Raw genomic sequence first — 23,168 nt, forward strand, 5'->3', positions numbered from 1 at the left:
TTAATGAAAAATATATACAAAATTTCATTCAAATACCTTCAATCTTTGATTAACAAATCCAAATATTCACCTTCATTAACAATCACTCTATTAACAAAACAATGATCAAAAGCACCACGAAACTCGATCTATATATATGCGCAGCCATCGTCTTCTATCATTAGAATTTCTTTTTCTCTATAAATTTTCTATTTCTCTCTCTAAGAATTTTATTCCTCTCTCTAAATAATTCAAACAAGTGAAATTAAAATGAGAAAAAATATACAAATTTCTAAATTGAGATCGTGAAATAATTACCAAAACTCTTCAGTTATGGAACAAATAATTCATTTAAAGATTGCAAAGCTAGATGTTCTTTAAAAATACTATTGTGTTCTTTCTTTTTTTTTTTTTTTGTTGAATAAAAATAATATTTATTATTACATTATATTATCATGTTCTTTATTAATATTATGGATGTTCATTAGATATATATATATATAAAGAACATAAAGCTCGATGTTTTTTTTACAAAATAGCTATATGTTCTTTACAAAACAACTATATGTTCATTACAAAACAACTATATGTGACATTCTTTATAAAATAGCTATATGTTCTTTACAAAATAACTACATGTTCTTTACTAAACAACTATATGTTCATTCCGCCTTTTTTTAAAAGAAAACCAGATGCACGGAGCATGGTGCATCCGCCTCCACGGAAAAAATTTCACATACAATGGTTGCATGTGTATCAGCTCTTATCAAAATTCAACCTTGAAAATTATTACTCATTCCGTTCGTGAATAATTAACACAATCAATCTTGAATGCACTAATTTAATTTGGGCATTATTACTAAGACAAGGTAACCATAACGTATTAATTTATGCTAAGCTGTATCATGTTCAGACGGCCCCACGGCCCCCATCATACTATAAATGCTCTCCTTCCTTGAAAGAAACCAAGCAAGAGATCTTAGAATCAACATAACAATCCAAAGCCTCAAACAATTAACCCCCCCAAAAAAAAAATTGGAATTTAAAAAACATCAATCATGCCATCTTCATCATCAATTGGGAAGCCCATTCTTTGCAAAGGTATGTAAAATCATATATACCAAAAAAATCATTCTCAAAATAATACTATGCACTATTACTAATTAATTAAGTAATAAATTTTCGATTTATAGTTAATTAATCAACCACGCTCTACTATCTTATTATTAATTAAACTCGTCGTTTATGGTTGTGAATGATTGAAACGGTGCAGCTGCGGTTGCCAGGGAAGCAGGGAAGCCGTTAGTGATAGAGGAAGTGACAGTTGCAGCACCAAAATCAAATGAAGTTCGCATTAAAATTCTGTGTACTTCTCTTTGTCACAGTGATCTTACCTTATGGAGCTTGAAAGTACATATTATTTCCTACTCCCATTTTTTTATGTTTTAAATTTTTTGTTATCGCATTTCAATTATGTACATGAAAAGGTTGACGCATACTAATAAGCGTTGACTTAAATATTAATAACACGAGTGTTTATATATTATTATGATCGTTGATTATATGATTGTTTTTTATTTGAAGGATCCTCCAGGATTTTTTCCAAGAATTTTAGGTCATGAAGCTGTTGGGTAATTTTCTTCACTTTTTCTTCTGTTCACTCATTATTTGCCAATAATTTTTACTCCGTACTAGATTTCTTTTATTTTACCTTTTTTTTTTTTTTTTTGGATGGTGACATAAATGGGTGGGGAAGAACATAGAGGGGTGTTGGGAGAAAAAGGTCATTTTGTAAACCACTTGAATAAGAACATGCAAAGAAGTGGTAAGTCATATGAATTTTATGTTTGGCTGCATCTATTGGTCTTGGCTAGTAGGGGTAAAGTCACATGTTTGATCTATACGAAGTTCTTTTTCCTACTACGGTGCTACGAAGTGATAGGGTCGTAAAATGTCTAAGTTCAAATCTCATCTACCCCTCTTTAAGTGAAAATTATTTCACCTAGGGTATATATAGATCTAAGCTGCTTGACATCTTAAGCCCACTCTCATATAAGAGGCCAAGAGGGTATTATAGACTGTATAAACCTGTCTTTAACTTCAACCATCAACTTAACCTGGTTGAGTTAGTCATCTATAACATGCATAAAGAAATCAATCAATCAATAATCATCATCAATCAATCAATCAATCATCAATAAACCTATACTAAAGGCGAATTTCAGATGACACATGTCATTTTGTGGTAAAATGATTTCCCGCCTAAATTTACTTTCCAAAGTTTTCTTTTTATTACAGTCGTTATTAAATCTTATCATAACTTAAATTATCATTTTCAAGTATAAGTATGCACACATATTTCATTAACTATTAATAACAATAAATTTTCTTTTTATATTACAACAAATCTAAAGTTGGAAAATCATTATTCATTAAATCAATAATTTATAAAATTTCTACATATCAACGAATAAGGAAAATGTATAAACTAAAATCATTTTTTTTTATATAATTTCTTATCAAATTAATGTTACTCCGTAATATTATAAATTCAAAAAACAAGACATGTTTACGTCAATTAATTTCATTAAAGTTTAATAATGGTAATCTTTGAATTAATAAGTTAAACAAGATATATTTATGTGTCAATGAATTTTATTAAAGTTTAATTATAGATTCACATTACGTAGATGATAGGAGTTGCTAGGGAAAGAATTCACAATTGGTGTGTTTGCAATATTCAAGCTAAAGTTGTGGGAATCATGCCCCAAAATTTTCCAAATTAAGTTAAATAAGAGTAATGAATGAATGATATACCATATAGGGAGTATCCAATTGTTAGGTCTGCGCCTATCATTTTTTGTTAAAATAACTGAGTACCCATAAATATAATTGGCATAGCTTGTCTTATTTAACATGTGAGTTTGTGACCCATGTTGCTGCTGCGTAATGTGTAATAAGTGTATCACGTTACTACGTCAAACAAAATTAATTTATATCAAATGCACATACTCATATAGCTAGGTCTTAAATACAAGTATTTGTCTACTACTATTGGTAGAATGGTAAAATGTTGTATTACTCCCTTCGTTTCATTGTCCCTTAATTCCTATAATTAAATTGTGCTAGCTGATATCTTGTTTCTTATGTTTTAAAGAACTGATTTAAATAAATTTCTATGTGTGGAATTCTTAGAGAGGACTGAATTATTTAGAGTAAAAACGGAAGTAAGAAAATTTAACTGAGCTACAATCTCAAAGTGGCTTATTATTTTGGGACGCCACAAAATATAATTGGTTGTTTGATTTGATGTAACTAGTGAGAAGTTGTAACGCCATGCATGAAGTTTCATTTCACAGAAAATGCCTAGAAAATTTAGTAAGATAACTGTATTCTGAGTCTGAAAATTGGCTATTAACACTTGGTTTTTGGCACTGGCACTGGCACTATAGGATCGTGGAGAGCGTAGGTGAAGGTGTCGAAGAATTTGCTGAAGGAGATTTTGTTATGCCTGTATTTTTGGCAAATTGTGGAGAATGTACTGACTGTAAATCAAAGAAGAGCAATCTATGTACGACGCTGCCATTTAAGTTGTCGTCTATGATGCCAAGAGATGAAACTAGTAGATTTACAGATTCTAAGGGAGACTTCTTGTACCATTCTTTGCATGTCTCGAGTTTCACTGAGTATACGGTTGTCGATATTGCTCATGTAACCAAGGTTGATCCACGAATTCCGCCTAACAGGGCTTGCCTTCTCAGTTGTGGAGTTTCCACAGGTAATCTTGGTCAATGTGTTTATACCTTAATTATATACTTTACTACTCAAATTCTTCATTTTACTTTGTATACCATATTCATTCCTTGACATACATGTCGATATTTGTATAGGCACTTAATTGACACTTCAATTAGGACCATAAACATGATATTTTCATATTATAGCTAAGTCCAACTTGGTAACAAGTACTTGAGTCTGAGTAACATAGGTTTTTTTTACCATTACTTGACTTTGAGTCTTAGACCTTATAAGCTTAATTCATTATACTTTAAAGGGAGTTTTATGAGCTTTGGAATCGCGTGCTTTATGAGCCTAAAACATACACGCCCAACTTGAAACTTCTGACAGAAAATTTTACCTGCAGGGGTGGGTGCTGCTTGGAAAACGGCACAAGTTGATGAAGGCTCTACAGTTGCTATATTTGGCCTAGGTGCAATCGGATTAGCGGTATGTAACTTAATTCAGTTATTTGCTTCTAATTTACGACAAACCAAGGGTTGAGGCAGGACTTAATCTTGTGGTCTTGTTGTTCTTATGAAGGTTGCAGAGGGAGCAAGACTTTGTGGAGCTACTAAAATCATTGGTGTAGATGTAAATCCTTCCAAATTTGAAACAGGTAACCTTTCCCTCTTTCGTGTTACATGTTTGTTTCGCATCTACCCTGCATTTCTGTTATTTATCTGTATCTGAAGTTGATTTAATGAGATGATCTTATAAATGTTGTCTCGTTTTCATCATGCTTTTTTACTGCAGGAAAGAAATTTGGACTTACACATTTTGTTAATCCTAAGGAGGATGAAACTAAATCTGTCAGTGAGGCACGGTTTCAATCCTTTCTTTTCACCTGCTAGCTGATGTTTACATATTTTCTGATTGTTCTTTCTTCGTTCAGACTCTTAATTCATTTATCTGTTATAAGTCTAACTACTCTAATGTTTGCCTAAATAGACTTTGTGTGAAATGTGGTTTCTGACATGCTGTTATACTGAACAGGTTATTAACGAGATGACAGATGGGGGTGCAGACTTCTGCTTCGAGTGTGTGGGTATGTCGTCGTTAGTGGAAGAAGCTTTTGCTTGCTGCAGAAAGGTTCTTCTCTCTGTTCAACCTAATAATGGGAGATTTATAATAGGTTTTAGGTTCGACTAAGCAAGTTTTACCGAACTATTGTAACAATATAAACTTTAAACATCTAACATGTTAGGTACTTAACACACTATAATTTCAATGAAATATTTTTTCACTAAAATAAGTAAACATAATATTGAAGTAGGGCCCAAAGAGAGGGAAAAAAAAACGCACTCACCTTCTAATTTACGAGTATTAAACTGAATGTTAGGTGTCTAACATGTATGCCACTTAGCCTTAAATAAGTCCAATTCGACTATAGTAATTGTTGTGATCTGGTTGTTGATCACTTGGTCCTTTTCTTCAAGCGTGAGTTGATGTCATAAATGGAAGGCTAACGCTTTTACCTTGAATGTGCCAGGGTTGGGGGAAGACGGTGGTCCTAGGAGTCGATAAGCCTAACTCAAAATTGAGTCTTAGCTCTCACGACGTGCTACACAACGGCAAAATCCTTACAGGTTCACTATTTGGAGGTATCAAAGCCAAAACTGACATTTCCACTCTAGTTAAGTGGTACTTGGATAAGGTAATGCACACAATTTTTTTAAAATTTTTGCTATTCCTACCTATCAAATGTAGATAAATTGCTACATCATCTTACAAATTTGACATATTAACTTATTGTAATAGAAACTGCGACTGGATGACTTTGTAACACATGAGATGAAATTCGAGGAAATCAACAAGGCCTTCGAGTTGCTCATCGAGGGGAAGTGTCTTCGATGTGTGTTATGGATGGATAAAATTGAGGCATAAGCTTTCGAAAATCAAATGAAATTTCTACATAGTGACCCTAATACTATAATGACATGTAGAACCTTTTTTCTCTATGTATAACGATGAGTAGTTTAATTTGTCTAGTTTAATTTGTCTTCAATCTTGAGCTTGTGAAATTTCCCTAATGAGACAGTGCAATATGTGCTTCTGCTTTACAAGTAAAAAGTTCAAAAATTTTTATGGAGTATGAGACTGTGCAACTTGTTTTCTTGTACCCAAAATTTGCTTCTAATGCACTAAATGTTTGACTTTATTTCAAATTTTCCCCATCGCGTGTGATGCACTCCATTGAACGAGAAGAGGGTAGAATTAAATCAATTAATGTACAGATGATTTGAATTCCCTATTATACAATATAGGTGACTCTCCGCTCACAAGTTCCATTGTGGCCAAAATGTGTGGAAAGATAAAAGTTTATTAAACGCCGGAAACTTGACTTTTGGCTGAATCTGTCATTAAGGTACCATTTTTATAGTAAAATTTAATTAAAGGTATTACTTGACAAAAATTAAAAATAAAGTAAGGTTATACTTCATAAATTGAATTTAAAACAAGGTAATTATTGACGATTGTTAAAATAACTTATTACACCTTGGATTTTTTTTTTTTCAATGAATTGAGGAAATTGATTGTCATTGAAAAAAATCATTGTTATGGCATGCTTGGATTGAGAGTATTACAATAACATATCAAAATGAAAGTGAATATAGGGGAGGAAGAGATACTGATGGTGTAATTGTAAGGAGTTTTATATGGTAAGGGTGTGGTGATAAGTGAAGAAACAACACCTTTTATATACATTCGTGTGCATGTGCACCCGAGTGTATATAAATTGTTTTAGTGAAGAAAGGGGACTATTATCTTCATCTTGGGGGTAATAAAACAGTGTTACACTAGTGGGAGTGTGGACAACCATTACTCTCATTACGAGGGTAATAATTCCTCCATCTCTATTTTTTTTCATGTCACAATTACCTTACTTCATTTATATAAACACATAATTTCCCTACAACAATACATCTAATCGTGTTTTTCTTAGTTTTTACCCTCAATCCAAACATTTCATAATAAGTTACCCCGTATTACAATTAGAGGTGTCAATTCGGGTAACCAAATGGAGTTTGGATTGACCCACGACGAGTCGTGTCTGTTTAGGTCGGGTATATTTGGGTCAAGGCTACCCTTTTGACCCGCCTCGATTCGGGTTGGGTCAAGGTCTATCAAGTCAGGGTCAATTTTGGGTCAAATCAACTTCAAATCGATTTATATTTGATTGGGTTAAAAACAGGTTTGCCCGAGTTAATTTTGGGTCAGATAACTTTGGGTTGAGTTGATTCCGGTTCGGTTAAGTTCAATTTGATTAATAAGATAATAAGGTCGATTTAGTATTGGTTCAATTCCAATGCAAATCCTTTTCGTATTTGGCTGAATTTTGGCCGGGTTGACCAATCCAAATTCAATATTCAAATAAGGTCAATTTTTAGGTTGAGTATTTATTGAGTTATTACCTTATTATTGGGTTGATATTAATTAGGTCGTTGACCAAATTCAATATTCAAATAAGGTAAATTTTAAGCTAGAGTATTTATTGAGTTATTACATCATTATTGGGAAATCCCGATTCCATTCAATTCGACACTTGATCCCTCCAGAAAGTCGGAAAAGCCCCTTGGTCGATATTAGCATTCATATGTCATTTTTCAATTCATATCGCGTTATTAATAATTATGGAATATTAGTTTTCTAATTTGATCCGTTCATGTGTCATTTTTATCTTTAAGCTAATTTAAAATCGAATTACCAGAGACTTATTATACCTACTATATAAGTGATCGAGATGGTAAATGATGAACTATTAATAGATGATAGCCACATCCGGTGATATAGACACAAAAGAAAAAAAGAAAAAAAAAATTTAAAAAAACTTTTAAAGGTTATTATTAATCTTCAACTGTATGATAATCTTACGAGGCTACGAGTATTGTTAGTTTGCTATTGTATACTAGTATAGAGTAATTCAATTTGTATAAGATATTAGTTCGAGTTTTTTGTAAAATTATGTTTGGTTTGAAATCATTAGTGGGGTTAAAATTATAGTTTGTTTAAATGTATGGTTGGTTTGAAAGCATGCCGAATCGGGTCACTTTAATATCAGTTAAGGTTAGAACACATCAGATTGAATCGGGTATTTATCGGGTCAATTTTGGGTCAGGTTGAGTTCAGGTCGATTTAAATTAGCTCCTTGGTTTAAGTTAAAGTTGGGTCAAATCGATTTCAAGTTGAGTTCAGATCGAGTCAAATTAGTGCCCGATTAAGTTCAGAATAGATCAAATTTGGATTCGATTGAGTTTAAGTTGATTACAGATCGAATTTGAGTCTCAAAATTTTGGAGTCAAATTAGATCAGTTATAAACTTATGAAATTTTTATGGTACACCCGAGTGCACCATACACATGGTACTTCTAATTAAAAAGAACATTATGCATATTTTAAAGAATATGGGAGAAAAAAGAATATTATAGACATTTATAAAGAATGCGTTTATAATATGTTTTTTTAAATTTGATCATTATGTTCTTTGAATTTGAACGATATGTTCTTTATATTACTATAAAATGTGTTCTTAATGTATGTACATAAAAAAAATGTTAAATTCAACTACTTGAGTAACCATAAAAAAAAAAGTTCTTTAATATTAGAGGTGTCAAATCGGGTACCCAGATGGAGTTTAGGTTGACCCACGACGGGTCGGGATGTTTGGGTCGGGTAATGATGGGTCATTTTAATCTTACAAACCAAATCAAATCGGGTTGAGTTTCATCAGATTCGGGTTAAAGTTGAGTTCAAGTATGGTCGGATACAAATCGAATTGGGTCGAGTCAAATTCAAATCGAGTCATATCATGTTAAGATGAAGTCGGATCCGGATTTTATTGGGTTTATTTGGGTCAAAGTGAATTTATTTGACTTTGGATCGGGTCATTTCCAATTCGATTAGATCTTGGTTCAAATCAATTCAATTCCGGTTAAAATTTGAATGTGATTGCTTCGATACAAAAATAATGGGTTAACTTATTACTTTATATTAAATTGTTGCAAATAATATGAAACGAAGGTAGTACAACACTCTTTGCTAAATTACTTCATTAATATGACATGTTAAGATCGAGCATATTGTATACAATAATCACCCCGGATCATATACGAGTCAACTTTGCAAGTGGATTGCTTCCATGTGAATTGTGGTACTCGAATAAATGATATTGTTGTATCCACTTATCTAATTAGCTACATTATTTAGGTATATAATGATAATATGGGATATTTTGACTTTAGAGTACTAAAATCATGGATTAATTCACTATTATATCGATCAATGTGCCGTTCCTATAATGTTGACTCGATTCAAACATATTCTTATTGCTTTGCTTTACTTTTGTGGTATCTCATTCATACGGAGTATCAATTATCATTCCTTTCTATGACTCTCTTCTTTGTTCTCTCTACAAATTCTACAATTCACAACTTGAATGTTGACTCTAGAAAAACTTCATCAAACAACGTAACTCAAATGTAAGGATATGATTCCAAGGTTGAGCCATCAAACATTCTCTACCACGAATGTACCAGTGGTAAAGAATTTGATTTCAAGATAGAACAAAAAGTTATGTTTAGAAACAAGTTGGGTTTAATTGAATTATGAGTGATTTCGGGTCGATTTTAATTGGGTCATGGGAAGTTTCAAATCGGATAATTAAAGGTCGGGTAAAAAGTGGTATTTATTCGGGTCTAAATGGTTTCAGGTAGATTTCATTTCGGGCTAGATCGAATTCAAACCTTATATTATCGGGTCTTATTGGTTTCAGTTAAATATGAGTCGATTCCAAATTGGGTTTGGATCATAAATTATCAGGTGGAGTCGGTTTCGAGATAACGTCGAGTCGACTTTAGATTGGATTCGGATAAAAAATATCCGGGTCCTACCAGTTCGAAAACAATTCGGTTTCAAGTAAACCTTTCGGGTCGGGTAAGTTTTTGACACCCCTATTTAATATACTATCATATTCCCTTATAAAGACTTTATGTTCATTGTAATGTCATTTTCTTTATCAAATACAAACATATTATTTTGTCAAATAAAAATATATTCTTTTTCAAACACTAGGAGATTTTTTTTTTTTTTTTTTTTTTTTTTTTGAGGCGAGTCAGTTTGACACCTCTAATTACAACAATGTTTTTTTATTCAATGAATCCATGATCCGCGGCCTGGATAATAAATTGATAGGCAAGTTACGAAACTAGCTACACACGTGGCCTAATCCCATTCAATTCTTTTCTATTCAAATTTTTAAGCATGACTGGTGGACCTGCGCCTTAATATTCAATACTGGAATTAATATACTCGCCCTTCCTTTTTGCTGACTGTATAATTACAGCTTCTACAATTACCAAAACACCCTCATTCAAACTCTCAATTTCTCACCATCACAAGGGCAAAATCGTCAAATCAATCCCCAAAAAACCCAATTAAAAAAATAAATCTAAAATTTCACATCAATTTTCTTCCACCTCCATCACTTTCTCTCTCCTACCACACTTTCTCTCTCCTCCATTTTCATCATCAATGGCTTCAACGGCGTTCCGTCTCCGCCGTATCGCCGCCATCGCCGCCGCATCCTCCGCCGCAACAATCACATTAACAGTCTCTTCTTCCAGAAATGACCTCGGAACTACGGTGGGACCCGAAATTCTGGCCAAAGTTTCCGACGCAAACGCCGTCGTTCCGCCTCGACGGGCTCAAATGTCGGCGTTGTCCGGTTCCACCGCCTACAAACCGTTGGATGTGCTCGTGATTGGCGGTGGTGCTACCGGGTGCGGTGTCGCGCTTGATGCTGCTACTAGAGGTCTTCGTGTTGGGGTTGTTGAGAGGGAGGATTTCGCTTCTGGAACTTCTTCTAGGTCTACTAAATTAATTCATGGAGGTTTGTTTAATTGATTTTTATTTGCTTGCTTTTAATTGTTTATTTATTTTTTGATTTTATTGTGTTTGATTTGGTCAAATTTGTTGGGCGTTTTGTAATCTATGATTTTATGTATTCTGTACTTGCATTGGAATTTTAATTTGTTCAATTTTGTTGGTGTGTTGAATTATGGTTTGACTGATTGTGTTCTTTCGGTTGTGATCGACACTTTCGGGTGGTCGGTATTTATAATGGTGTTTGTAAATGTAATGCCCCGTCGTTACAGGGAGAAATAGGTGGTAACTTTCGGGTTGTTTTAATTGATTTCGATACGGCCAGGTAGAAAACATGGGTATGTGATGTTTTTGATAGGCGCGGTGGTTTCTCAAATGGTTATGGTTGTACATTTTCGTAGTTGTGCTTTGGATGGTTATGGACCCTTTTCGTGGTACTTTGAATGATTGTGGTAGTATATTAGGCGGTAGGAAAATGATCAGAATTCAATGCTCTCCGTTTAGTATTCCCTCGATGGAGAAATGGTTGTTGCGTTGTCCTAGTTTCTCATATATGACAGGAGCTTAGTGAAAGATCCCTCGAAATACTTAGGCTATATCCATACTCTTTCCTTTAGTCAGTGGTAAGTTGAAGAGGGTATTTATCAAGATATGAAGTAAAGGCGATTAATTATTTGTTGACTGCTATATATCAATGGGAATAATGATTTATTATTTGGGTAAAAGCTTGCAGTAGAAGATCTTTCAGCCTTTCTTTCAGCCTTTTTTTTAAGGATGCAGTAATGAGATAAATACATAATATCTATATATGCGCATTGTTTGTGCTGGTTGAGGCTGCTCTGCTATCTCCAACACCCTTCCCCCTCTGAAGCTGGAAGGTGTGATGATGTCATACACCCCCCTCTCTCCCCCAGCATTGCTATATTGTTTGATTATGTATAGGGAGTAATTGGCTAAAAACTAGTTGCTTGAAGTTCCCACAATTAGATACTTTTGAAACTAGATGATATAGCCTGCAGTAGACCTCCTTGAAAGAGGACAACATGCCCATATAATACCATACCTTGCAATTTCTGCCACATAGATTAGAATATGATGGAATGCATGAAGATGAGGTTGCCTAGGAAGCATGAACTGACATTAACACTGATTTTTTTAGGTTAAACTTGGTCTATTACTTTTTTGTAAATTACTTTGCCTACTATATGAACATCAGGATTACCTGATCAAGTGCTTATAGCCTTATACCTTTCCTTTTGTCATTGAGCTGCATTAATTGTGTTAAATATGGTATCAATAAACTTTTACTGATATTTGTATTGTTATCCTCGCGGTCTATTTCTACTAAAAAAAATTATGCAAATGTTGTTTGAGTGCTAATTAATTTTATTTATATTTTTAACCACCCCAAATGTTATTAAAAAAAGTGGTCAATTTTTGGACTCTGCAAAACGCTGAATTTTGAATCCCTCAACTTGCCTGGTTACAATATCCTCAAGGCTAGTTTAGAATAGATACACAGATCTCGAGAGCCTGTAGATGTCATTTCTCTGGGTTATTCTCACAATCTCATCTTTTGGTATGTACAAACAATTTGTGTCTCAATTCGCCATGAAGAATTATGATGTATAATTTTAGTTGAAATCTTGGCTAGCCTCTTGAAGCTGCTAAGGTAATGAGACATCTGCTTGTGGCATGTTTATTGGTGGTGAAATCAATATTTTCAAAGTCTGTACTCTATAGTCGTCTATACAAATATACAATGCTTTTAAGTGTAACCTTTTTATATGAGTCTAGCCTGTTAGCTTTTAGAAACGCCACTTGCGGTGTATAGCTCTTTCAGTATTGCATCAACTTGATATGGATCAGTCAATACTTTACCTGAGCTATGAAGTTTTTACGTTTGGTGGCAGCCAATGAAACTGAACAAGATTGCTTCAGTGAGAAGTGGCTGATCCTGAGCTTTGGGTAATAAAAAAATCAGCTCATGAACATGTGCAAGAGATTTATGTGCTCTACACGACCTTCTTAGGTCCAGAATTGTCCATGCTATGTTAAGAAAATTTGGATTTGTACTCATAGAATGTTTTGTGGTGGAATATTTTTTCTGATTTAATTAATCTTGGTGGTGTTTGAAGACTGAAGGAAAATTTGTTTTTGTAGGGAGAGTAAGTGTCTTAAAAATATATATATTCATCACATCTGACAGCAATTAGAAGGGTTAGCTTAATGATGAGTGTTTCTGAAAATTAAATCTCCTGGAATTTGATTGTGGCTAGCTTATCTACCTTGCAGTTCACACTCCATTTTATCATACGGGTATCCAAATAAATTCTTAGCTGTTTATATAAACCTCTTAAGGTTTCAAAACATTGTGAAATGTTTTTGAGAGTTGTGCCATCACTTGGCTGGGAATTATTTTATCAGAAATACAAATACTAGAGCCATCCCTTGCTGAAGTTCTTTTCTCTCCTTTGATGAAAGAAAGCATTTTTAAGGATCAGAAGTTGAATTGGTAGACCTGTCAGATAATTCACCTTGGTAAACAATCATTATCCAAATGACAATCTGCTGTCAAATTAGCAGACTTCTGAGTCAGCTTAAAAGCAAGTGCGAGAAGAGAAAAGCAAGTTGACATCACATTGCATCTTTAGTTGATGACTATATTTATATGCATCGTATGTTCCTTGTGCTAGGAAGGTCTTTTGTGATGAAATTACTCATAGAAGTTGTGAGCTCTGATTGCCAAGAAAGTGGAGAATCTGATGCTATAAATAGGAGAAGGTGCATGTATGGAAAGGCTTGCTGATTTTAGTAATAGAATTGTACTGGGAGGAATCCACCCCTTGAAGTGGGGTTACTTGTAATTAGCTTGACTTATCTGATCAATACTAGTTATATCCAACCTTCTAATTCTTCTAATTCTTACATTTGTTCATTAATAATCGCATAAATTGTCTAAATAATTAACTTAGCTAAGGAACTGACCTGAATTCTAGCAGGCAGCCGGTTTAAGGATGTATTTGGTAGATTTAACAAAATTTATGTCTTTGGGTTATTCTGCAGGGATTGCTTCTTGTTTTGCTGCAATATTTTTCTTGGTTGGTTAATATATACCTTTTCTTAACAAAGAAATAAATTATTTAATTCTTGGTATGAAGGAATTTCTGGGTGGGCCCTTAGTTTGAACTTTTTCTTTTGATGGGAATTTATAGAAGAAAGGGTAAAAGGCGGCGTACATATTGTTCATTTTTCTAAGTTTAAAATATTCTCTTCTTCTTTGCATAGCAGTGATTGTTATACTTATTGCATACTTGTGTCAAACTATTCTTAGGTGTACGCTACCTTGAGAAAGCTGTATTCAATGTTGATTATGGGCAACTGAAACTTGTCTTCCATGCACTTAAGGAACGCAAACAGCTGATAGATAATGCTCCACATCTGTGCCACTCTTTGCCATGCATGACCCCATGCTTTGGATGGTTTGAAGTGGTATACTACTGGGCAGGATTGAAACTATACGATCTAGTTGCAGGGGCAAGATTGCTACATCTATCAAGATATTACTCAGCACAACAGTCTATTGAGCTCTTTCCCACTCTTACAAGAATGGGAAATGATAGAAGTTTGAAGGGCACTGTAGTGTATTATGATGGGCAGATGAATGACTCTCGACTTAATGTTGGTTTGGCATGCACAGCAGCATTAGCTGGTGCCTCTGTGCTAAATCATGCTGAAGTTGTTTCATTACTTAAGGATGAAGCTGATGGGCGGATAATTGGTGCAAGAATACATGACAATCTCTCTGGTATGTATGATAGATTCTATTCACATGTTTCCAAAACTATCTAAAGTTGCACAGAAGTCTGTTTTGATTAAATTTAACTGTTGTATAGTATCCTCTTCATGATTTTAGAATTTCATCTTTTGATTGAATTCTGTCCAGATTGGTAAAACCAGCTTATCTTTCATGCCTTTTCCATCTCTCTATTTTATTTGGTACTGTGGGCATGAAAAGAAGTAATTCCTTGAGATGTAATTTTTTGTTGGATAGTTTTAGTCAACAAAGCTATTAATGTTTAGTGTACAAACTCTTTTTACTAGTAAATGATTGTACTCTATCAATTTGAGGCTTCTAATCCCTATGCAATTGTCCTTTCTTATCAAAGCATTATCTCTATCTCCTTACAATCTTACTTGAAAAATTGCATAAGACTAATTAATGTTTCTTTATGGTCCCAGCACACTTTTTACTGGTCACTGCTGTGATTGGCTCTTTCTCCACTTGCCTGTGATTTTTATCTCTTCACTTTCATAATCCCTCCTCTTTTATTTTATTTTATTTTTTTTTTTGTATAGGCTTTGTGTCTGTGCCGCCTGTACACATTAGAATGTCCCCCCTTCTCTTTTTTATGTGTAGGTTATGTGCGTGTGCCACCTTTGCGCACATTAGAATGTACATTTTGTAAAGGAGATCAGGTTTGAGGGTTGTTGTCAATGGTAGAAGAAGGGTTAGAGGAGTATGCTGCTTATAAGGTTTCCAGCAGGCTGCAAGGACTGGGGAGGTGCTATTGAAAATAAAATGACCAGAAAGTGGAAATTGTTGGAGGTTCTGTTTGTATTCATGGATAGGATTGAGGAAGTGGTAGATTTGATGGGTTAAGGTACATTGTTTTGGGTGACATCTCTGGTTTGTAGGGAATCACGAAGGACAGTGATTAAAATAGGATATGAGTCATATGACTCTAGGGCTCTAGGCCTTGGAACTTTAGATGTAACCCCCTAAAGACTGCAATAGCTAATCCTTCCGACATTCACATTTACTTCTTGTGAGGCTATTACATCTCCAATGAATTTCACTTTGTATGGAAAAACCTGAATAGTTCTATATATTCTCATTTTGTAGTGCATATATGTATTTACTTTGTTAATAATGCATATAAACTGTTTCTGGTATTATTCTTACATGCTAGTTAATCAGGTGAGGAGTTTGATACATATGCTAAAGTTGTGGTAAATGCTGCTGGGCCTTTTTGTGACTTTGTTCGGAAACTGGCTGATAAGGCTGCGCCACCAATGATATCTCCTAGCAGCGGAGTACATATTGTTCTCCCTGACTACTACTCTCCAGAAGGGATGGGGTTAATTGTTCCAAAAACTAAGGATGGACGTGTTGTATTCATGCTTCCATGGCTGGGAAGGACATTAGCAGGGACTACAGATTCTAATACTGCCATCACAATGCTGCCAGAACCACATGAGGATGAGATTCAATTCATATTGGACGCTCTCACTGATTACCTCTGCATCAAGGTTAGCGTCATTGTATCTGTACACATGTTTCTAGAGCTAGTCTAATAGGGTTAGCCTTTTGATTACTGCGCGTTTATATCACCGCATGTTCAGCGTGAAGTGTTAACACACCAATAGTGAATTGTGCTGTAAGAAAATTGAGTTGCTACATTGATTGGGGTCAAATGTATAAAAAAGCTCTAGGAGCACCATGGTGATTTGGAGTTCCCTACGCGTTAGGCACACCTCTGTTGTATGCCTTTCGCTTCATTGAAACCGCTTTGCCTAGATGCTAGATTATTAAAGGCGCATGACCCCTAACTCCTTGCACCTCACTACCTCAGGCACGCTTTTTCAAACACTAATTGGGGTCCTCCTGTCCATTACTGTAGGCATGTCTGAAACACGCACCTAGGTGATGCAACACAATGCCGTGCCAATGATTATCCCAATTACCCACAAGGATTCTATTAAAGTGAGGTTTTGGGGTAGTGGGACTAGGTTAGATGTAGATAACTTTACCTATATGATAGATTCCTTTTTTAGGCTTAGTACAACTTTATCCTTTTTTTTTTTTTTTTTTTTTGTTCTTTTTTCTTGTAGCACAGTTTGCAATGCAATATTGTAATTAAAATGTCTCAAGTTATATACTAAAAAATATATAATAAATTCATATTTAAAGACTAAATATCGAGATGAATATACCAAGATCTCACATGACCATGTTTGGAAGTATAAAAAAATGTTAAATTGTTAGATTTCATCTTTCATGGAATCTATCAAGATTTCAAATAAGACAAACATTAATCTATAGTATGCTATTTTTGCATAAGTTTTTGGTCTGAAGTGCAATTGATTAGGCAGAAAATAACAAACCTGAGTCATTGCTTTAGTCCACTGAAATCCAAAATTGGAAAATAATTATAACAACAAATTTATATTCAAAGATGTACTGATTTGATTATATGTTGACTAAAAGATTTCATTAGAAACATTAGAAAACTAATGATGATGCATAATAATATATATGACTATTTTGTATGAATAAGAATAGTGGAGTTTATGATATATCATAGACAACTTGCAATAAATTTGAGTTATTTCAAATAAAGTAAGGTTAGATTAATTCAAACAAAATAAGGTATGTTAATTTATCGAACAAATAAGTTTAGACAAAATTTAATTAAGATAAATCTTAACAAAACATGTTTATATAATATTATGTACTACCTTAGTTTCCAAACGTTTGTCCCATTTGGAATCTTGAGAGACTTCATGGAAAATAGAATCTAATAAGTTAAACTTTTTTTTTTTCTAATTCAAATAAAAAGTCATGTGGGAATTTGTTAGATACATCTCGATTTGTAATATATACGTAGTAAAATTTTATATATGTATATATATTTTTTTATCATATGTAGCTTGAGTTATTTTTAATTACAACATTGCATTAAATCAGTGCAAAAATCAAATGGGACAAACATAAAAATGGAGGGAATCTACTAAAAATTTAGTTATCAATCTTATCATATTTTATACATATAAACAACATTCCATATTTTATCAAGTTGCTATTTTATCAAATTGGTAATTAGATTTATTAGAATGTAATAATTAAGAAATTGGTTGTCAGATCCAATTAAATTGAAATTCCAAATTTTATAATTGTAACAAAGAGCTGCATTTTTGTTGTTATAACCGATCAATTATCAAAAAATTCAATTACAAGATTTACAACTATTGATGTAAATAAAAGTTGTAACAATTTTTGTTGAGTTCTGATTAGTCTAAACAAAATAAGTTCCAATAAAATAAGTTCATACTAAATGAGTCAAATAGGACAGACCCTTAACAATTTTAATTGGTCAATTAGTAGCATTGTGTCTTTTTGTTAATCATGGAAGGTTGGGAGTTGGGACAATGTGACTATTTTTCCTGTACAATTGGAGTATGCTTAATTACCTGAATTGAGTTGGATGAAGAAGCATTAGTGTAAATTCCTAAAGGTAGACCATATATTTTATCCATATGTTTAGCCCAACATTTCATAACTTATACATATGGTTATATTTTAGCCATTACACTTTGTTTGGATAGCAAGTAAGGAAGGAAAGAAAGGGGAGGGAAAGAAGGGGAAGGGAATGGAAAAGAAAGGGAGGGGGAGGTGAGCTCCATTTTCCCTCCAAATCTCACCAATTTTGGAGGGATTATGCTTATTAAAGAGAGGGGGAAAATGGATCCCTCCCTCTCCTTTCTCTTCCTTCCCCCAATCCTTTACCCAAACAAGAGAGTTTGTCCCCCTCCCTTTCTCTTCCTTTCTTTTCCTTCCATCTCCTTCTATCCAAACAAAGCATTAGTGTAAATTCTAGAATGATACTCTTTTGGTTGATTTTGATCTTATGTTTAAGATGATCAAATTGGCAGCAAAGTTAAAGGATATTCTATAAGGATCAATATATTCCCGACTAGACCTGGTCATTGGGTGGGGCGGGTCACGTCAGGGTCGGTGCGGGTTAATGAGGGTCTAATTTCATAGGGCCAATAATAAGTCGGGCAAATGCAGGTCGTGGGTCAATAAGAGGTTGATAATGGGCAGTCCAACAAACTATTAAACTAGACAAGGCCATTATTAAGTATATAGGAATTTGAAATTATCTATGTATGTAATATATTTTACATTATCTTTTTTCTTTATTTATTAAAATGCATAAATAGTTTGGCCGTATAATGACCCTACCCAATAAGGGCCATGTTCATTAAAGGCCCTGTCCATTAAAAGCTTTTTATGTTTGGCCTTGGCCCTATTATCATTGGGCTACCCTACCCAATAACCAGTTCTAATCTGACCCACCTCTGTATCTTTGAAGTCTTTAAACTTTGTTGTTGGTGGATAGGATAGTTAAGCTGCTTTTAAACACATGATTCACCTTATTTACTCTTATATGTAGTTATTCTGTTTGATATCTTAATATAGAAGCTTTTTTCCATTTTTATGTTATAGTTATAGTTTCTACTACCTGCCCATGACATAGATATCATTCTTAGGATAGTTTCTAGATTCTTGGAGTTGGACCAGCTGGTGATGGCAAAAAAAAAAAAAAAAAAAAGTTTTAGTTATTCTGTTTTTCTGCTTGTTTGGAATAGGTACGCCGAACCGATGTTCTTTCTGCATGGAGTGGCATTCGCCCGTTGGCTATTGATCCAAGAGCCAAGAACACAGAAAGCATATCTCGTGATCATGTTGTTTGTGAAGATTTCCCTGGTTTGGTTACCATAACCGGTGGAAAATGGACCACATATAGAAGGTATTTTATTTGTTGTGTGTTGGTAAAATTTTGCTCTTCAATTTTCATTTTTTATCTAAGACTCTTAAATATCCGTATCGCTGTGGATTTTTATTCCAAGTCTTTGATATGGGCAATATTTGTGATTTTGAGTTAATTCATATGCTTTGTGAGCTCTGATTTCTGGTGTGGAATTTGTGTTCTGATGCTTTTAGTGAGATGCTGTTGTTATGTAACCTATCACCGTAAAACTTATATTTTATGCGATGCACAAAAGAAGCAAAAACATGACATAATTGTTGCGATTAAATATAAATACAGCTTTTAACATCTTGAGGCCACCTTTTGGTTTGCCTCATGAGACCATCTTTTTTTTATGTAATATTTAAAGAAAGTCCCACGACAATAATGTCCATAAACATGCTTTTCCATCTCGAAAACGTCTTTATTTTTCATAATCTTTCATTACTAAGAGGTGTTATTGAGTGGAAGTGGAGAAATCTAACGGAACATTTTTTTACAAAATATTTTTTTCCTGCCTTGGCACACATGCCCTAAGTTTGACCATTAATATATATTTATGCATTTATGAAATTATTATTAGTTAAAAATTTTTAAAGACATTTTACATGATATTAATGGTTTTTCATACATTGCTCAAAAGTATATGTGTTATGAAATAGGCGGCATTGTATTCGATTTGTGCAGAGCAATAATCAATGATATAATCAAAGCGAGAAAGCAGTAAAGAAGATAATCATAACACACAAGGATTTACGTGGTTTGATCAACTAGACCTACACCAAGGTGGGGGATTTGAGATTTTTTCTTCACTGTAATGGAGAAAACAATAGGAATATACAAGGAGTCTTTATTGGCTTAAAGGCTTAGATCACCCAATGGCTCCTTTTTTATCATAAGATAACCCTAAATTACTTCCCAAGTATAATCCTAGTAGCCATCAAAGGTGAAACCTAATATTAGGAAACATTAAACAAACAATGCCACGGAGATGTAAAACCGTCAACTGGGGCATGTGAGAATGCGCAAACCTTGAAGTCGCATGCAACTCTATGTGCAACACTTAACCCTTGCGCGCAACCCTGTTCTCCTCTAGGCTCTAGCTATTTCACCACTGCCTCATTTTCTGCGTTTGAGTGTGCCTGTACTTCTTTGTGCATAGAGATATCGATTATGAGTCACACACTCACACCAACAATATGATTAGTAAAAAAAAAAAAGTAAAACTGTGTCATACAGAGGGAGTAACCTTTTCTTGTACTTCTGAGTAGATTTAGATTTTGTTATATGCTTGGGTAAAGATGTGGCTTGCTAAGTCTCTTTGCCAAATGTTCTCTGGATACAAAACTGAAATATGTATATATGCCTTGGTATCAAACTCTATTACTTAATTCTTTATCAAAGCTTTACATGTTTTTGGCTTTAAATGAATTGTAAACGAATTCCCATACCTATGCCAAGAATTCAACAACTATAAGTGAAATGAAGAGTACTGTAGCCATGGAATCAAAAATCGACTTACCATCACTGTTCTGAACGGATTTGAATTTGCCGCTCTATGAAACTCCATTACGACACTTTGATAAAAATCACTTCCTCCTGCTTGGTCCTTTATGTAACTGTGACTCATTTCCTTTTTTTTTTTTTCCTTGCGTCAGTTGTTTGTCAAAATTGGCTTGAAACATATCAATTCTGTTAATGAAACATGTTATTTTTATAAAATAATCTAAGTATCCTTTATTATAACTCACTCGTGTTGTGATAGGATTACTTATATTATTATAGAAAGAATACTTCTAAAACCATCAATTTGAATTTTTTTTTTTGTTTCATAAAATGTATTATTCTCTTCTTCACGTATGATTGGGCTCTACATGGCCTCACCCTTGTCTGGTTTTAAGCATAAACTGCTTTGTACTCTCTAGCTCTTCTTAAATTTGTTGTTATGGTTGTTTTAGCATGGCTGAAGATGCTGTTGATGCTGCAATTAAGGCCGGAAATCTTAAAGCCAATGAATGCATGACTCACAACTTGATACTTACTGGTGGCCATGGTTGGGATCCTGCCAATTTTACTGTTATTGCTCAACAGTATGTCCGAATGAAGAAGACGTCTGATGGAAGAATCGTTCCTGGTGTCATGGACACTGCTGTAGCAAAGCATTTATCGCAAGCATATGGTACATTGGCTGAGCGGGTGGCTTCAATAGCTCAGGTTAAAGCTTTGATCACCCTATGTTTTGTCATTTACTTGATTTCTTCTTTCTAATTTTTGCCGTGAATCTAAGCATCAAATGGATTTCATAAATTGGTATAATTATTTGGGAATTCATGACAAAAACACACGTGATCATTGTAATAAATATTTTTTTTATTATAAAAAAAAAAATTCCTTTTTTATTTTTAAGCTTCTTATATGCAGCCCTTGGGCTATATCATTTTCCTCAATTTTAAACAAAATAAGCTAAACCAAACAGAGGCTGAGAGACCGTCAACAGTTTGATAACTTTTACTCATTTAGGAATATACTTGTTTTATTGGGGGGGTGTGCACCATGTAACCTGTACTATCTGGTTATATGTCTCCTCAAAGTTTTCCAGTTGTCAACTTGTATCCAGAAATTTAGCTAAATTTATTGGTTACTTTAGATGTGAGGTACTTATTTTTTTTCTTTTATCATCAGAATGAAGGTTTGGGCAAGCGCCTTGCCCACGGATACCCTTTTCTTGAAGCAGAAGTAGCTTACTGTGCTCGATATGAGTATTGTGAGGCTGCGACTGATTTTATTGCTCGGAGATGTCGGCTTGCTTTTCTGGACACTGATGCAGCTAGTCGAGCTCTGCCCCGCGTCATTGAAATACTAGCAGCAGAACATAATTGGGATAAATCGAGAAAGAATGATGAGTTTAAGAAGGCTAAGGAATTCCTGGAGACCTTCAAATCATCAAAAAATGCTCAGTTTCATGACGGTAAACATGAGTAGGATACCTATTTTTATCTTGGATTTACTTTTTGGATTACAGAAGTACTCAAGAATTTCTAACTATTGGCAAAATTCTTGGCATTGCCCTGCATCTTTTGGTCAAGATTGGTTCTTCTCCAAGTCTTCCATAGGGCCAGAAGTTGACCCTTTTACAAATAATGAAACATAATCCCATACTATATTACCGGATTCTGTAAAGTCTAAACCACACATAAAACTGTAAATGCATTTTTTACTTGTAGCAGTCAAATGCATCTTTTCTGACCTTAGATAGTAGCCTGAGATTACAATTCTCATCCCAAATAATGTCGTTTTTTTTTTCTTTTTTTCTGGGGGGTGGGGGGCGGGGGGCAGGGGGTCTGAGTGCTGCTAAAGTAAGCTGGCGTTTGACCCCAGTCATCTTGATCTTTTGAGTCGTGTACTCCGTTAGCTTATACTGTTAGTGATGAATTTGATACTCGTAGTATATGGGGCGTACATGGATAGGTATTTTAGACTGTTTCCTTTGTGCTGATGTAAATTTCGTTATTGCCTTCATTCATGCTATTATGTTGTCCTTTAATTGTCGATACAATATCATGGTGGCCCAGCACCAGCAGACAGCGAAAAGAAACTCAGGTAGGATTGTAGTGCTTTGCGCCAAAAATCATCTCAGATGGAAATTGTACTATTTCTGGAAACTATATTCTATAATGCCAAGAAAAATTGCGGGAAGATATGCTTGTCGATTTTTGGAATTGTCTCAATGTGGAACAAGTTACTTGTGCAGACTTAGACTTAGGGGTGTCCATTATTTGTATAAAAACCGAAATCCAATCCAATTCAAACTGAATTATCAATTCGGATCGGATCTAAACTTTAAATCGGATCGGATTGAATTTTTTTGAAAATTCGGATTTTCTGATCGGATCAGATTGACCTTGTTCGGATCCAAAAAACCGAAATAACCGA

At 34.2% G+C, this 23,168-nt stretch overlaps 2 protein-coding genes across 2 annotated transcripts; both read left to right on the forward strand.

Annotated features, from left to right (window-relative positions):
* The first annotated feature begins 936 nt into the window (after positions 1–936).
* LOC145590987 (alcohol dehydrogenase-like 7) lies at positions 937–5,851 on the forward strand. The gene is made up of 10 exons (XM_081647375.1): positions 937–1,080; positions 1,253–1,389; positions 1,564–1,610; positions 3,432–3,757; positions 4,124–4,206; positions 4,300–4,375; positions 4,513–4,577; positions 4,753–4,848; positions 5,249–5,413; positions 5,518–5,851. The coding sequence occupies exons 1-10, from the start codon at positions 1,038–1,040 to the stop codon at positions 5,641–5,643; spliced, it is 1,164 nt and encodes a 387-aa protein (XP_081503501.1). The 5' UTR covers positions 937–1,037; the 3' UTR covers positions 5,644–5,851.
* Positions 5,852–10,237: 4,386 nt separating this feature from the next.
* On the forward strand, positions 10,238–22,539 carry LOC145590988 (glycerol-3-phosphate dehydrogenase SDP6, mitochondrial-like). The gene is made up of 6 exons (XM_081647376.1): positions 10,238–10,645; positions 13,973–14,446; positions 15,620–15,951; positions 19,075–19,235; positions 21,194–21,449; positions 21,918–22,539. Exons 1-6 carry the CDS (start codon positions 10,288–10,290, stop codon positions 22,215–22,217), a joined length of 1,881 nt encoding a protein of 626 aa, XP_081503502.1. The 5' UTR covers positions 10,238–10,287; the 3' UTR covers positions 22,218–22,539.
* The last annotated feature ends 629 nt before the right edge of the window (positions 22,540–23,168 follow it).

This window comes from Chenopodium album, chromosome 18, assembly GCF_948465745.1.
Source record: "Chenopodium album chromosome 18, dcCheAlbu1.1, whole genome shotgun sequence".
Taxonomy (NCBI): Eukaryota; Viridiplantae; Streptophyta; class Magnoliopsida; order Caryophyllales; family Amaranthaceae; genus Chenopodium; species Chenopodium album.

Excerpts from the sequence above, each read along its gene's own strand:
- LOC145590988 (XM_081647376.1), top strand. The coding sequence starts at position 10,288 with ATGGCTTCAACGGCGTTCCGTCTCCGCCGTATCGCCGCCATCGCCGCC. Across the intron at positions 10,646-13,972 it reads TACTAAATTAATTCATGGAG|GTGTACGCTACCTTGAGAAA; the intron begins GTTTGTTTAATT and ends AACTATTCTTAG. Across the intron at positions 21,450-21,917 it reads GGGTGGCTTCAATAGCTCAG|AATGAAGGTTTGGGCAAGCG; the intron begins GTTAAAGCTTTG and ends TTTTATCATCAG.
- LOC145590987 (XM_081647375.1), top strand. The coding sequence starts at position 1,038 with ATGCCATCTTCATCATCAATTGGGAAGCCCATTCTTTGCAAAG. Across the intron at positions 3,758-4,123 it reads CAGTTGTGGAGTTTCCACAG|GGGTGGGTGCTGCTTGGAAA; the intron begins GTAATCTTGGTC and ends TTTTACCTGCAG. Across the intron at positions 4,849-5,248 it reads CTTTTGCTTGCTGCAGAAAG|GGTTGGGGGAAGACGGTGGT; the intron begins GTTCTTCTCTCT and ends TGAATGTGCCAG.